Source organism: Molossus molossus, unplaced genomic scaffold (genome assembly GCF_014108415.1).
Source record: "Molossus molossus isolate mMolMol1 unplaced genomic scaffold, mMolMol1.p scaffold_m16_p_6, whole genome shotgun sequence".
NCBI classification, from domain to species: Eukaryota; Metazoa; Chordata; class Mammalia; order Chiroptera; family Molossidae; genus Molossus; species Molossus molossus.
The window spans coordinates 85791422-85808017 of NW_023425399.1; the positions used below are offsets into that span (position 1 = coordinate 85791422).

A 16596-nucleotide genomic window follows, 5' to 3' on the forward strand; every position below is an offset into this window, starting at 1 on the left:
ATTCAGAGAGATGTAGTTTTGTTCTTTAGTAATTTTATTTTCCTCTCTTTATAAGGTAACTCTTTTTAAAATTAGGAGTAATTTTGGAATTATATATAAAAATATATAATATGTAATTTTTAAGCTGATTAAATTGAGTAATAAACACATAAATTCCTTCAATGCATAAAAATTTTGTTGGACAGACAGAATACAAGGTAAAATATCCTTTCAATTAAAATTAGTGGCATTTCTTTTAAAATTCTGTTTTAATTTAAAAAAATAAAATGGAAAATCACTTTTACTAGAACAGTACAAGTTGTAATACATGATAATTTATATAATTCTCCTTTCCGAGAAAATGATGGAATGGGTCTTTCCCAGATATATTAAATTGGTCTTCTCGAAAACTAGAATAATGTCCATGCTGAGTGGAGCCGGGTATTTTTAAAGGTCACTGGATAACCTAATATTTCAGGGTTTTAGAAAATAAACTGCAAGATAAAACAACCATGTATTTTTTTCCTATTAAGTGGGAAGAATAAGTAGAAGCAACAATATAGGATTAGAAATTGCCAGTAGTTAATTAGTGTCATTTTGAAAATAGAGTTGTTCTGAGTTTATTATAGAATTTAATTTATGGCTATAATTTAGTAACTTTAAATGGCTGTAAAAATCATTCACAACAAGTTTCTTCCCTAAAGTTTGAAGAAACTGAAACCGCAACAGATTAAGTAATTTGTCAAAGGACAAATTAAAGTGGATATGGAACTCAGGTTTTATGTCTCCCATTTTTCAACTCTTTTACATAATCTGTCATTAATAACATAAAACATCCTAGAAAAATCCTGACATACAAATTGTTGTGCTCAACTACAACATAAAGCGACCAAAGGCAGCCCTTTAAATATTATATTCATACTAATTGATTCAAGCTCATTGAAGAGCAGGGAAGAATGAATTTTAAAAAATCTATATTATAGTTTAAATTATATATATGTATTTTCAAAGAACCAATTATGTCTCAAAAATATAATAAAATATGTACTTCCACATAGGAAACCAGCTCTAAAATTTAATTTAAAAATAAGTATTAATAACTAACTCATATTGTGTGCTTAGGGTGTGCAGGTATTAATACAAAATGTTTTGATTCATTATCTAATTTAGCCTTCCAAACAACCCTTGAGAAAATGACTTATATATTATTCATATTTTAGAAAAAAAATTAATTGAAGTTATGAAATATTATATAACTTGCCCAAGATCACACAGCTATGTATGTAGAAACACCTGGATTGACATCTAAATCTGATGATAAATTTGGAATCATTCCTAGTAAATAATTACACATTTTCACTTTACAGGTAGGCCCTCAGTGAGCTTAAATACAGCCAGAGCTCTTACATGATACACATGCCTGCAGGTCCATTTACAGCAAAACCCATTTCGCATTTAAGCGAAGAATATATTAGTATCTTTCTAAAATCCTTCTCTTCAAGTGATTGAAACCCTAATATATCTCATTATTCATTCTTTAAAACTCCCTTCACTAATAGCACAAACATAAAATATAACCTACCTAAGTTCTCTCACATATTCTAAACTGATACAATCTAAATTCACAAGATGTTCATGTTGTAGCAACCAGAAGTGGCAAGAAATGACTGGTGAGACAGAGTAAAGCTGAGTTACATACCCAAAGTGAGAATGATGAGGCAGGCAGAGGTCCTTTCTCTCCTGTGAGGCAATCCTGCTAAAAACCCCCTTGGCTCTAATACTGACAAGCTAAGAATAAGTGCCAATGTGTTCTATACACCCAGAGCTCAGATATGCTGCACCAATGATAAGATACTAAGATGAAAGTCTTGCTGATTTTCCCTCCATAATTTGGCTTTTATAGATTTTTATAGCTCAAAAGTACTTATACTGAGTTAGAAGGAAATTACTTTTTCTTCTTACAAAAACTATTTTATCATAGAGAAATTTAAAACTTTTAGTCTGACTTCTGAGAACCATCTTCATGGGAACTCTTTTCCTTCATCCCATTTAATAGTAGAGAGCTTATTCTAAATACCACTGCTCTAGGTCTTCCTGGCAGATAATTATCAAATTGCATTAAGGGCTGTAGTCATGGACTGCTCCAGAGATGAGGGCTGAAGTTTCCCTCTTACAGCAGGAAGAGTGGCCAGCCATGTGATACAAAAGCGTCCATGTAATAACTAGTGATAAAAAAATATTTTGATAAGCACTAGCCAGTTCAGCTCAGTGGTTAGAGCACTGGCTCTCCAACCAAAGAGTCTTGGGTTTGATTCTGATCAAGGGCACGTACATTGGTTACCATTCAGTCCCTGGCTCTGGTCAGGGTCATATGGGAGGCAACCAATTAATGTGTCCCTCTCACATCAATGTTTCTCTCTCTCTCTCTCTCTCTCTCTCTCTCTCTCTCTCTCTCTCTCCCCCTCCCTCCCTTCATCCCTCCCTCCAACTCTATCTGAAGATAAATGGAAAAATATCCTCAGGTGAGGATTAATATATATATAATTTATGAAAACAATACTTCTGGTTGAATATAGTTCAGTAAATATGTTATTTATTAATATGTATATTTGAATATACATGTTAGATTTTAAAATAATGATTCAAAATGTATATAATCTTATACCTACATGATTTATACCTAGCCTGAGAAGATTTGATACCTATTTCTGTCCCAGGATATAATATAATGCTAAGCACCCCTCACTAATTATCTCTTCTTAATTAACTGTCATTCTCAATGGGATGTGCTGATCTTTCCCCAGCACTGTCCTTATAATAATTATCTATGCCCAAATCAGTGGTGGCTGTTACATTAAACAGATGGTTAAACTGTCACATGGAGCTTTTGGAGTTCACAACAAAAAAATCACATTTTAATTGGCGACTTCAGATGTGAATGCTGTTGGCACAATGTAAATGTGTGTTGCGTGTAAATCTTACCACCGCACCAACAAACTGTCCCAGGTTTTGGTCTTAAAATACAAACTAAACAATGTTAGAGTCCTCTGAACTTCTGCTGTACATGTAAGGAACTTTAGGGTTCTTAAAATTATAAAAATGTACAAAGAAATAAAGACTGTGAGGTTCTGGGCAGGGGTTAACGTGGCAATGCTCTCTGGACACCAGTGTTAAGTATAGCTTAATCAAATACCAGACGAGGCCAGACAGCCACAGTGACATCCACCCGAGACTGCAAATAGATGAATTCTTTCAAAATAACTGGAGCAAATTATTCAGTGGTCAGAGGTCAGGTAGGGCCCTAAATTAAGATCGTTCTTCTAATCTTGATTATTTTATAAAAATATATAATCTAAGAATTCTGAAGCTTGGATGATAGTCATATTCTAATTCCTCCAAATGGTATATCTACACCTAAAGGCAGAATTGTCATAGGTTGTATAGAAAGTTTCTGCTTCTAAGGGATCCCTTTGATTAACTAGGCAATGTTACTTGTAGACATCAGTGGAATTCATTAACTTAGTTTAGCGACTAAGTCAGATTGACAACCTGTTTGACCATTTTTGCTATGTAATCTCTCTGAGCCTCACTTATTCTGCCAAGTATCATTATCTTTATTTTCATAAATGGCAAAACTGAGTTCCATTCAGTAAGTTCTGAATAGAAAAAATAATCTCTATATCATGGGGCAGTTGTTAGAATTACTTCCATGAAGTAATGTACACAAAATCACTGATATCCTCACTTATTTATTCAACAAACATATTTAAGGAGTACTTTCTATATGTCAGAAATTATGCCAAGTCCAAAGACATGGAGACAATACTATGTCTGCCATCACAGAGTTTACTTTACAAGCTAGTACAATGCCTAGCATATAGGGTATAATACATATCCAACAAGGCATGTTTATTACACACTTTGACCTTTTTATCAGAAATTCTGAAATCTTAATATTGTACAAATGGTAAGATTTTTCAACAACTTGGGGCAAACTCAGTTGGCATAAAAAATGACAGAAGAATACTTAATATTTCTTTTTCCTATTTTCTGTGCATATTCATATGTTTTGTGGCAGAAATAACAAATTTATATATGGGATGTTTTCCCAGACCCTGCTGTGAGTGTTAAACATGAATAAATATGTACTCATTCACGTTTTCAAAATCTTAAAAGTTCTGAATTCTGAACCATAGGTGATCCAAGATTTCAGATTAGAGTGGGCTGAAATAGGTCAGCTGTCCTTACCTCATCCTGTATGGTTTTGGTGGAAATAAGCAAAATATCTTGTTGACCTGCCCCTGGCCATGTGATTTGGGATCGGACAATCACGGGAACACATCTCTTTACTGCCATTGACTGATCCGAGAGATGGACATATGATCCCAAAAGAGCCAATCCAAGGCCTTTCATGGGAACCAGGACCTGAAGCTGGCAGACTGCTCTTGGATTGGAAGTTTTAAGAATAGAGGCTAAGAGCTGCTGATGGCAACACTTCCCAACAGGTGGCAAGGTCCCATCTGAGACATAAACCAGTACACAAGAGGAGCATAGTTAAGAAACAGGAGAGCGTCAAACCCCTGACACTTGAGCCCATAGACCCAGCAGTATGTGAACCATTGGATTTTTCAGTTTGAGAAATTCTCTTGACTAATTAAAAAGGAGTTTGAATATGTGTGTGTGTGTTTAATAAAAATGCTATTAACCTTCATTGAGGATTTGACTATAAATATTTTATTATTAAGTGATTCTTTATGCTTTGGCCTTAATTTTAAAACACTATCGGCCTATCTTTTACAAGTACATGGGGAATTATAGTTGATACTTACATATACTTATAGATTTATATAGTCTTATATAGTCTTATAGTTGATAATTAGAAGTCAAATTTAGCTAATGTCGTATGATACCTCTGATCAAAACAAAATAAACAAAATTATCAACCAAATGGATGTGTTTTCATTTTTAACTGACTACCTATTTAAATCTCCACTAGAAATCATCTTTTAATTCTGAAAATTAGTGACTATATATATATACTTTTGATTACTTTGGATCACGGCATTGTTTACGTAATAGTTTACACGTGAAACCAAAAACTATGTGAGAAATCCTATTCATATATTTAATATCACTACCTATTTACACTAATTGACAAATAGATGGAAATATTTTCTAGAGTTGAAATGAAATGTTATTTAATTTTCTTGTTTAGGGGGAAAAAGGACACCCTAAAGATTTAAAATATATTAGGCTAGATTTTCAGTCAGCAGTAGCTTTTACATTCAAATGCCAATTGCAGAACACTCTGAAACACATAGTACACACTGAAAATTAGCTTATCTCCCAACTGATTTCTAACACAAAGTAGCACATTAGTAAATATCCATTCACTCACCCATCTTTCATTCAATAATTTTAAAGCAATTGCATTGAACATGCATTGAGCATCTTTCATGAGCAGCTAATTGCACTCTACACGACATTGTGGGTAATACAGATAAGCACAGATTAAGAAGCATAGTGCTCAAGAAGTATGGCTTCGGATTAGAGAGCTAGGGTCCATATATAAGGAACAGTAATATGAGACAGGATAAAATAAAACTACAAAAGAGGTACCACAAGTAAAGTTTGCACACACAAGAGAGAGAGATTGGAGGCTGCTCTTAGCTAGAAGGGAGGGTTAAGGAGATACAGACATAATTGATTTAGTTCTCCAAGTAGTTCAACAGATTAAGGCCTTAGGGTTTCCCAGTAAAGGGAACTGTGGAATGAAATTTCAGATTAAATTCCATTTTATCACATTCCTCAGATACCACATACTGAGCTAGGTAGGAGTCTTCACATTGTTATTTCAAGTGCTACTGGTTTCCTGTGTAAGATAAGTGCCATTTGTTTCCATTTTTCTATAAATTAACAAAAGCCCATGTTTACAAGGTCCACAAGTAACAACGGATAAAGTACAGAAAAAAAAAAAAAAGAGCCCACTAAATCCCCTGACTATAAAATCAGGGTGTTTTTCTTCAGTTTTTCTCTCCAAAACTGCTAATTTCCCATCGTTTCCTCCTGGGATCAGTTTCCTTTTTCTTGGAGGACTTTTTAAGTTCATCCAGAGACAGCCCGGAGAGTGGTAACCTCAGCAGTTGTTTGAAGTATCTCTTTCTTCCTCACTCTGGAAGTGGCCTTTCGCTGTGCACTGATTTGTAGATGAAAAGTAGTTTCTCTAAAAATTGTGAAGACTTTTTTTTTCTTAGCACTTGAAAGACTATCTCTGATATCTATTTTTGAGGACAAGATGTGTGTTCATTCTGTTCTTCTGTTTTTGATAATCTCTGTCTCTTTCCAGTGACATTTAAGAATTTCTTGGGTCTGCAGTTTTTACCACAGTATATCACATATACGTAGGTATGGATTTTTTATTTATACTGCTCAGGACTCGTCTATTTCTCTGTTCGTAGGATTCAGTGGTCTACTTAATTCCCCCAAATTCTCCCTCCTCATCTTTTTGAATGCTGTCCTTATTCCAAGTTCTCCTCTGGAAAGTCTATTAGCTCTATCTTTATCATTCTATTCTCCAGCTTGATTTTTTTTTCATATTTCCCTTCCTTTTCTTTCCGCAAGTAATTTCCATAGTTTTATGTTTATGGGTTTTCTCTTTGGCTGAATCTTTTCTTCTACTTAACCCACCTAGTAAGGTTTTAATTTCAATGCTTACAATACCTATGTCATTTCTTGAAGTTGTAATTAGATGTTTTAATTCTCCTTTGGTAGAGAAGTAGCCCTTCCAGGGTCTGAGCTTTATATGCAATATTCAGTTCATGTTCCTGCCTAGTCATAAATCAAAATCCACGTCTCCTGAGCTTGAGTGGGTATTCAGACCCCACTTTTTCTACCTTCCTAGTCTACTACCTATCAAATAAAAGGCTTACAATTCTGGTTATGAGTTGTCTATTATTTTTATGGCCTGGGAAATCACTTTCCTCTCTTTTGATCTTAGCAAGGTATTTTTAAAATTCTATTTTACTTAGGAATTATATATAATTATAGAAGAAATGGGAGTGGTGTGTGTGTGTGTGTGTTAGTCCATGAGGCTCAGATCAACATTTTGCTAAAACTTGATGATACAATAATTAGTAAATCTGAAAACTATTTGGCTATACATTTTAGTTATTCTTCAATTTAATACACTTAGTGAATAATGAGAGAATAGTACCCATAACGCCTGAGTCAGGAAATATCAGTGGACCAAGAGAACACACATTGAGAGAAGAAACAGCAGTCCCATATGATGACCTATTGTGTTAAAGGAAATAACTGAGCATATTTTTTAAAAGGATAGAAAGGGGCAAGATTATATGCTAAACATTTTATATATGTTATCACATGTAATACTCCAATAGGTCTCTCTTTTAGAAAAGTGGAGATTTAGAAACATCACATAAAATTGTATACAAATTCAACTAAGCCAGGGATTGAAACTTGTCCTCTCCATTCCAAAAGTCTATAACATATATAAAACTTAGAATATGTTCTAAAATGGCACTATCAAATGTTTGACACTATCAAAGCCAGAACTGAGATAGATGGTTCCAGGAGCAAAAGAAGATTTTTCATCAAACCAATGAAATTTAGGCACCAGGATCCTTCTCCTTGATGGACTCCTAAGATTTCTGGATGTTTTAAGCACTCTGCTTTAAGCCAAGTAAAAATCAAGAAACATTTAAATATAAGTGTGTCTCGAAATTTTATAAGATGTCAGAAGAAAAGGGGTTGAATCTTCAAAAATTCCCTGTTTATAAACTCTTTTTTGTGCATATGGTACTTTTTCTAAGTATAAATAAATATTCATTGTTACACCTAATTTTTTGCTAATTTTGTATTACTTATATTATTTTTCCTTTATTAATTTTATAGAGAGAAGAAGAGAGAGGGAGAGAGGGAGAGAAACTGAATGAGTTAGTAACATTTTAAAGGGAAAAGGAAAAAGCTTGCAAAAGGTGGAAACTGAAAAATGTGTTGCTTGCATGACCTTTGCTCAGCCTTCTGTTGAGTATGGATAAGGATTATCTGGATTATCCACAAGACAATGAATCACCCAGCAGATGCAGGATGAGATACCAGACCAGTCCAACTGCAAAGTGGACAATGGGCCAGGCAGAGTACATTAGCAGGAACTGCCAGAAGCTAAAAGTAGAGTTTATAACCTACACCCCAACTGTTATTTGAGACAGAACCCTTTTCAGCTCAGCCTGCCTGCACCCAGGTACATGTAATAAAGCCATTTTGCTCTCCATTGGCCTTTTGTTGTGGATATGATGTCCCACCAGCTCAGACTTTTTAGAAATATCGATGAGAGAGAACATTGATTGGCCGCCTCCTGCATGCCCCGCACTGGGGATTGAGCCCACAACCTGGGCATGTGTCCTGACCAGGAATTGAACTGGCGACCTCTTGGTGCACAGGTCAACGCTCAACCACTGAGCCATACCGGTTGAACATGTATTACTTATCTTTTGAAAAAAGGCACCATATGTTATAATTTTTAGGCACAAATCCTAGTTCTGTGTCTGTTTAGGAATAGGTGGTAGAAAGGGAGTGTGAAATATAACTGAATTTAAAGAATTATGCAAGAATACAGGTATGAGTTAGGAAGGACTGGAACTAACATGATGGTAAATAAAATTCAACATTATAATCCAGATTTGGGAAACCCAGCAAAGGAAGAATAAACAGAACTCAGTGAATGGTAGGTTGCAAGCCATGAGTGCAATGAACAGTCAAATCTCTTTTCAAGTTTACAAACTCTGGTGTAAATGACAATAACAACAGTGGTGCTAGTACCAGAAATAGGCAAGTCAAGAGGAATTTACCAGTGATTTGGTTGATGAGGTGGAATATCAGTGAAGAGAATGGGTGATGGAGAACAAAGAGTTCAGTGAAGATGTAACAGTATCTTTGTCTGGCTTGACATTTGGAATGAAATACCAGAGCTTTGCAGATGACTGGGATTCTACTTTGAGAGGAGAGTATAGCATACAAGGGTAGACCTCTGCAGCTGTGGATAGGGTCACATGCAACACATGGCCAAACCTAGAATCTTAGGCAGTGTCTAAATAAAAATAAAAAAAGTAAGAGAGGAAAGATAGAAACAAGAGTGTCAAGAAAAGAAGGCTGACTTAATTGATGAAATCCTTGGATATGGTGCAAATGTATTCATATGATCTTCCCAGGAGCTTATTCAATGTGGTGAGAACCAGAATCTTAATGGGAGGGATGACTAAGAGAGTTGGTGTTAATGGGTATGATCTGTGAGTGTAGAATAATCTTCCAGAAAACCTAGCAAAGAAAAATGGACTCAGATTGCGAAAGAGGAGTTATGAGATTAAATATTTCCTTGGAATCTGGAAATTTTTTTTCCCCACACAGAAGAGAAGAAAGTTTCGGCTTAGTGAAGAAGGAAAATTGAAAATGTGGAAGCGTTGAATGGTTTAAGGATCAACATTCTAAATAATATTGGCTGTACAGGATTATAATGTTTTTAATCAAGATCTTGTAGGAAAAGCTGGGTATATTTCTGATCAAATTTTTAGTTCAAAAAAGCACTCTAATTAATTTTTATAATATCTCTATTTGCTAACGAAGGGATACTAAATGTCACTGTAGCTTTTGCAATGCTTCTGATATTGGGGAAGCTGTAAATTAAAAACAGATTCTGATCCCTCTACCTTGGACTGCATTAGATGAGTAGAAGCAAATGCTGTAGTCACATTCCCTTAAAAAATATACTATTTCCTAAACATTAAACATTTCTTTTCTGATGAAAAAAATATAAGATCAGAAAGTCAGATATCAAAATTACCAAAAGGGGCATTATAGGATATAATTAAAAAGAAATACGAAGAATAAGCATTTAGAAGATGGTATGAAAGTATAGTGTTTCCATAATTAGATTATTTACATATTTGTTTTTAAAATTTTATCTGTTTTTCCCTAAAATAGATATTGGAGCTACCAAGGAAATATACACACTAAAATACATAAGCAAAAATAATTATGAGACCTTTGAAATACTTTGACTCTGAACTTCCTGACAGTGAGGCACAGTAGTGAGCAAAGCTAACATTAAGTCCTAGTGGTGAGAAAACATGAAAGCACTGTATTTCTGCAGGAGAAACAATTTTTTTCTGAATTAAAGTCATTGTAGTGGACATTAAGTAACCTAGTGGACAATGTCCTTGGCAAAATTTTACAAAAATTGCTTGATCCCTGGCTGGTTTGGCTCAGTGATTAGAGTGTTGGCCTGTGGACCAGAGAGACCTGGGTTTGGTTCCCACTAAGGGCACGTACCTTGGTTGCAGTTTGTCCCCGGCCCGGTTTGGGGTTGTATCAGTGGCAACCAGTCGATGTGTCTCTTTCACATCAATGTTTCTCTCTCTCTCTTCCCCCTTTTCTCCCTCCTGCTCTATCTGAAGATAAATGCAAAAATGTCATTGGGTGAGGATAAAAAGAAAAATTGCACGAGACATATTGTTTCCAATGCCCATAGTCAATGATATAATATTAAAATGCAAGTAAAAAGGTCATTTTTCAAGACGCTGCATTTTCTGAATTCAAATATCTAGGATATTTGATCTAACTTGGTACAGTGGCAAAATCTGAGATATAGGAGGAATGGAGGACTGAGAGTCTAAGAGACTATCTCCTCTACATATTTTCATTTGAGTTTTATAAAAATGTATTAAACCTATGCAGCATAGTGAGCCCCTAACAATGCAAACTCAGAAAACAAAAAGAGAAATCATATCACAAAACACAGATGATACTCAGGTGTGGGCCAACCCCACCTTTCTCATAAAGCATTGTCTCTATGATGTTATTACAGGTGCTCTTGAATTTAGGATCAGGACACCTTGAAGAAATACATTTCTTCTCTGAAACAATCAACAAATATTCTTCAAAAAAGTAGCTGAAGTAGTTTGCCAAAACCACACAACAGAATCAATAATAATTTGATATTTTTGTCTAAGGATTAAGTTAATGGCTGCTTAACTCATTGAATTTTTAAAATCTAATGAAAACTAAGACAGCACACTGGATCAAACTTATTAGATTTATTTTTCACAAAATACTCCCTTTTATATTCAACACTGAGGATTTGAGATGTTTGTTAACAATGAATTTGTAAAAATGTGTAGAAAAGTATCATAATACAGTTATTTATACTTCATGCATTATAGAAAATATTTATGGTGATGACAGAAATTTTGGCTGCTTGATAATTTCATTTAAATAAAATGCATAAATATGTGCCATAATTATTGTAGGCAGTCAATTAAAAGTATTTGTGTTGAAATGTAAATTCTTGAGGGATAGTGTAGAGTAATTAAATATGAATAGATTTTGTATTAATGACGGTAGAAAATTAGTCAAAGTGAATGCCAAGATTCTCAAGTACAGTACTAAAATATGCTGTAATAAAGCACTTCTATGGGAGTATTTCTTTGAATTTCTTAATCACAGTCAGCAGGAAACATGTAATTCAATATTTCACTCTATTTAAAGAGTCTCCTGGCTTAGAACATCCCAAATAACTGGAAGAGCTGAGTTTATTGAATGCCCCTTTCATTTTATAATATAGAATCCCTTACCTAATAATCCTACACTTAACAATTCCATTATAAAAATATATTAAAAACTTCTTTAGGCTGCCTTATTAAGTACTTAGAAGAATTTGCAAGTAAAAACAATTACATACTGAAAATGATACATTTTCTTTGTGTCTATCTAAAATAAACACAATAGAAAAAATAATTTTTGTTTAATGTTGTTTCAATTTATTTATTTATTTTGTTCATTTTTGAAAAATAACTTTTATTGATTTTAGAGAGAGAGGACAGGAGAGAGATATACACATCGATGAGAGAGAAATGTGGATCAGCTGCCTCCTGCATGCCTCCTAATGGGGATCAGGTCCACAACCCAGGCATGTGCCCTGACCAGGAATTGAACTGGGACCTTTCAATCCATGAAACGATGCTCAGTCCACTGAGCCATACCAGCTGAGCTATTTCATTTTTTAAAATGTTTTTATTGATTTTTTTTTTAGAGAGAGAGAAAGGGAGAGATAGAAACATCGAAATAAAAAACACCTGTTGATGTTATGTCGAATTTAAATAATGGCGAAAGGATTGATGTATAATATTTAGTTGTGATTACTATCTGTCCTATTCATGCCTTTTCCTATCTGTTCTAGAGAATAATGACTATTCAAAGTGAGACCTGATCCTCCTCACAGTGCATGACTACAAAGTGACATGCAGAACAAATCAAAATTCCAAGTGTCAAGTAGCAGGTCAATTTAATCTGTTATTTCCAGTAGCACATTACTCAATAATGTACAAAAAAATGGGCTAAACTGCAGTATCAATTTTAATCTATGTTGTTCATTTAACATTTAATTATATTAGGCCTTATATTATTGCTTAAGCCTTTCACTTCCCACAACTTGTCACCTCAATGAATCATAATAATCAGGGAACATGTTATATTTTCCTACTTAACAGGCCAGACATCGCTTCTATTTCTCCTTATTACTTTGTATAATGTTTTGTGCATTACACATTTGTTAATTAAATAAAGAATGAAGATTATTAAATTTAAATCCAGTAGCATTTCTTTACAGCATAAGATTAGTTTATAAAACTGCTTGACTTTGAAGTATCAATGTTTTGTCCTCTACGCATAGCACGAGGTTTACAACTAACAGATGCCCATAGAAGTAAAAAGATACAGTTAATGAAAAAAAAAAAGAAAACCCCAAACCATGAATGCCTTAATTACGCTTTGGAGAAATTAATAATTCTGCATGACAAAGATTTTTTTTTCTGAAATAATGATTAATAAAAAATGTATACCATGAAAAATAGCATAAACTTTACCAAAGAGAAGAATCCCTAAACATGAAAAGATTAGGAAGAAAGAGTAATGCCAGATGCTCTTAAAATAAATTTAAAAATGATATATATTATTTTCTTTATTGTTACTGAAAAAGGAAGGTATATATTGTACTTTGCACCTGAACGAGAGGTAGTTTAAACTGGCATTTCACATATGGTCCTGAAACGGATGAGATGTCAATGCCAGGATTCCAGGCTCTTACACCTGTTTAAACATCCTTTTAGTCTATCATCTCTCTCCTATTGGGTAGGTGATAATAATTTTTAAATAATTCAATAATGGGAAAATAGTTTTTTTTTTAAGTGTCTCTCCTCTCATATCATATCACCTCTATTGTCATCATTTAGTTTGATCAGATACAGCTATGCCATTTTTATTTTGAAATGACTTATACACCACAAACGCCAATTTCAATGTAGTTATTCTGAGAGGCAAGCAATTACTTAAATGGGGGGAGGTTTTGAGCTTGTATAATGAAAACATTTTGGGAAGCTTTTTATTGATGATGAATTAAATAATATTTGATTGATAATATTTTCAGAGTTAAGACTTATTTAGTGATTACTGTGTGTCAGAAATGGCTTACAGAGCATTACATGTGACAGCTTATATAATTCTCATAGCTTGATAAATTAGGAATTAATTAGTATCATCCAGAGAGGCGTCTGAGTGCTGACAGCTGAAGTGACTTGCCTGAGCCCCACAGCTACAAAGCGGTGGCTCTGGACTCCAAACCAGACTCCCTGGGGTCCAAACTGTGTGTTCTTTGCCATCTAGGCAGACAACTGCATCTCTGTGAGAACAGTCATTTTATAAAAAATATCAATGACATTTTTACAAGTCAATGTAGAAAAATCTATAGCAGAGAGCGAATTTGTTTCTTTTGTCATTTCATTTACATCTTAAAAATTATTTCTCACATATGACAACATCCTCTGAAACCTCTCCTATCTACACCGACTCCTAGCCCATCACACCAAGTAAATGAGAGGCACAGATCACAAGCACGAACAGTCTTGGCTTTTATGGAGCCAAGAGAGAAAAAGTAAATGTTTTCAGAAAATTTCCAATATATTTCTGCTCACAAATATTAAAAAAAACCAACCCAAAATTAAAAATACATTGTAAATGTATGCACTATTTATAGGTGTAACAATTAGAGAGCAAGGTAAAATCAAATCAAGTCAAAAAGCATCAATATCTGATTTCCACCCATAAGGACTTGAACATCAGCATAATCTCATCCATCTATAAAGCCCAGCTGAATATAAAATCTCATGTTTCCATCCACAGGCACACAGATATATTGAGTTCAACAAAGCCTTATTTTTCACATGAGGATTTTCATTCCCTGATCCTTATTTTCAAGGCTTGCTATCTGTTAACTGTTGGCATGAAAACAGTGTTATTTAAATGGATCCATCCATTTCCTATCATTCTAGTCATTCTCACGCCATCTAAAGCAACAACTGGTGCTTCATCAAGACTTGATTAACCTTAGATCCACTTCCGGAGTCACCAAGAAAACAAGCGTGAATGAGATGCTGGTTCTCATGGGATTTTACTCATAGCACCCTCATTTTCTGTGACGTGACGTCACGTGGGCCTGTGAGCACTGGTTTCACAAGGTATTCCTTCGTGAATAAACAAAAGGGATCAATAGTTCAGGAAGATGAAAAGGAGAAGGGAAAAAACAAACAAGGGAACAAAACCCCTTTGACCTGACATTATGGAGAAAAAAAAAAAAAGACACTAAGATGAAAAAATAAATAGTGTCATGGTTGACATGTGGGATTTTGATGGAATCTAGGGCTGTGTTTTCATTCAAAACTCACCATCTCAAAACCACTTCTTTTCATCCGCCTGCAGGACTTGAGGTAAGTACGTATGCGTTTTCTGGCACGCTCTTGATACTCAGGGAATTGTCGCCTGCATGAGTCAATGATAGCCTGGATCTTTTCTTTGGGCTGCTTAGAGATTGGGACCATTCGGTCCAAGTTTTCATCTACAAACAGCCTGACAAACATCTGTTGGCAAGAGGGAGACAGAGGAGAAGGGTTTGGAGGGCTGCTCTCTGCTGTTCCTAGCTTCCTGTCTTGATTACTGATAGGAAAATACTCTTTTTTTTTGGTTTATTCGCTGGAGAACTTTGCAATGGAAAGCCAGAAATTTTAAGCAAAAACACCCTTTAATGACTTTCTAAATGGTTGGATAACAGAAAGAGAGAGAAAGAGAGAGAGAGAGAGAGAGAGGCAGACAGACACAGACAGACAGAAAAGTATAGACTATCATGTAGAAAAAAATCAGGAAGTAACAGTAGACTGCGACAATTAAGTACCCCATAAAACTCTCTACTAAAGATAAATACGACTGCTACATTGCTATACTGCACAGTGTGCTAATCTCTGAAAACAAACATCGGACTCTTTTGTCATGCATAATTAGATAAGCTGGGGAAGCAAGAGCAATAACTGATGACGGGCGTACTCCTCGGAGAAATAAGCTGAGGCCCCCTCATCCACTAGGTAAACATGCATACTCACACAACACAACTCCAGTTTTCAGCTCACATTTGGCTTTAAAATTCTAAACAAAACACAGCAATTCTGGTGTCTGGTTGGCAAAGAGTGTTTCATGTACTTTTTAAATCCTTCTGTAAATTAAACAAACATGTCTCTAAAATATCCACATTTACCAACGAGCAACAACATGAAAGTGAAGTGGTAAAAACTGAGCCACACTGGGCGTGTGGCAGGACTCACATTGAAAGCTTTCAGCCGCTCAGCCTCAACCCCGTCTGTCTCGTTCACTTTCTCAGAGTCATCGTGGTCATCATGGTCATCTTCATCTTCATCTCCCCTGTTTAGAGACAGGTCCTCAGCACCTCTGTCTACACTCTCATTTTTGCCAGAGTCGTAGCTTGAGTAGCTATGTGCAGGAGACTGAGAAGAAAGGAGGAAATGGCTGTTTTTAAATTCATGGCACCAATGTGTACATTTTGTTTTTAATTTCAACTGTTTCTCAAAGAAAGTCTTGTTTGAATGAGTCAATAATTCTAGAGCTGTGGCTATGCCAATTTAAGTAAAAATTAATTAAAATTGAATTAAACATTCATTTCCTCAGTCACATTTCAAGTGCTCCGTAGCCACGTGGAACATTTCCATCACTGCACAAAGTTTTATTGAATTTAGCTTTTTGAGAGCAATTACTGTTTCCACTCAATATTTCTGGTCCAAGGAAAAGAAAAGGAAAACCAACCTGTAATCAATTTTGCAAGAGAATCATTGAATCACATATTCTTCGAAATGGAAATGACCTCAGAGCTTAGTCAGTCTAACTGCATTAGTGTTTTTTAAACAGATAAGGAAACTGAGGGGTGGACATGTTTAATTGATTTTCCCAACAAGGACTATTCAAAGTATTATTGAGACTGGGCTTGTTATTTGTATGACAACATACTTTAAATTGGTTTATCAATTGTCTACAAGTCTTAAGATGCTAATTGAATTTGGTGTAGAAAAAAGGAACCAGGATTTCTCCTAATTATCTGTCAAGATTCTTGTTTCCTAATGCATAAGAGATGATGAGTGCCAACCAAGACAGTTTTCACAAGCTGATCGCTGCATCGAAGACCGACCATGGGTCCTGCTGTGGTATCTC

The 16596-nt window shown here is 34.9% G+C and overlaps 1 protein-coding gene across 15 annotated transcripts in view; it reads right to left on the reverse strand.

Annotated features, from left to right (window-relative positions):
• Positions 1-16596, reverse strand: part of NOL4 (nucleolar protein 4) — a 365006-nt gene that overhangs the window by 96121 nt on the left and 252289 nt on the right. For 9 of the 15 annotated variants that reach the window (XM_036244377.1, XM_036244369.1, XM_036244376.1 and 6 more), the window contains one exon: positions 15699-15878. In XM_036244377.1, the coding sequence (XP_036100270.1) occupies positions 15699-15878 (180 nt within the window). Of the gene's footprint in view, positions 1-14771; positions 14964-15698; positions 15879-16596 lie in introns of all 15 variants that reach the window. The other 6 variants (XM_036244368.1, XM_036244374.1, XM_036244375.1 and 3 more) reach the window with 1 other exon arrangement.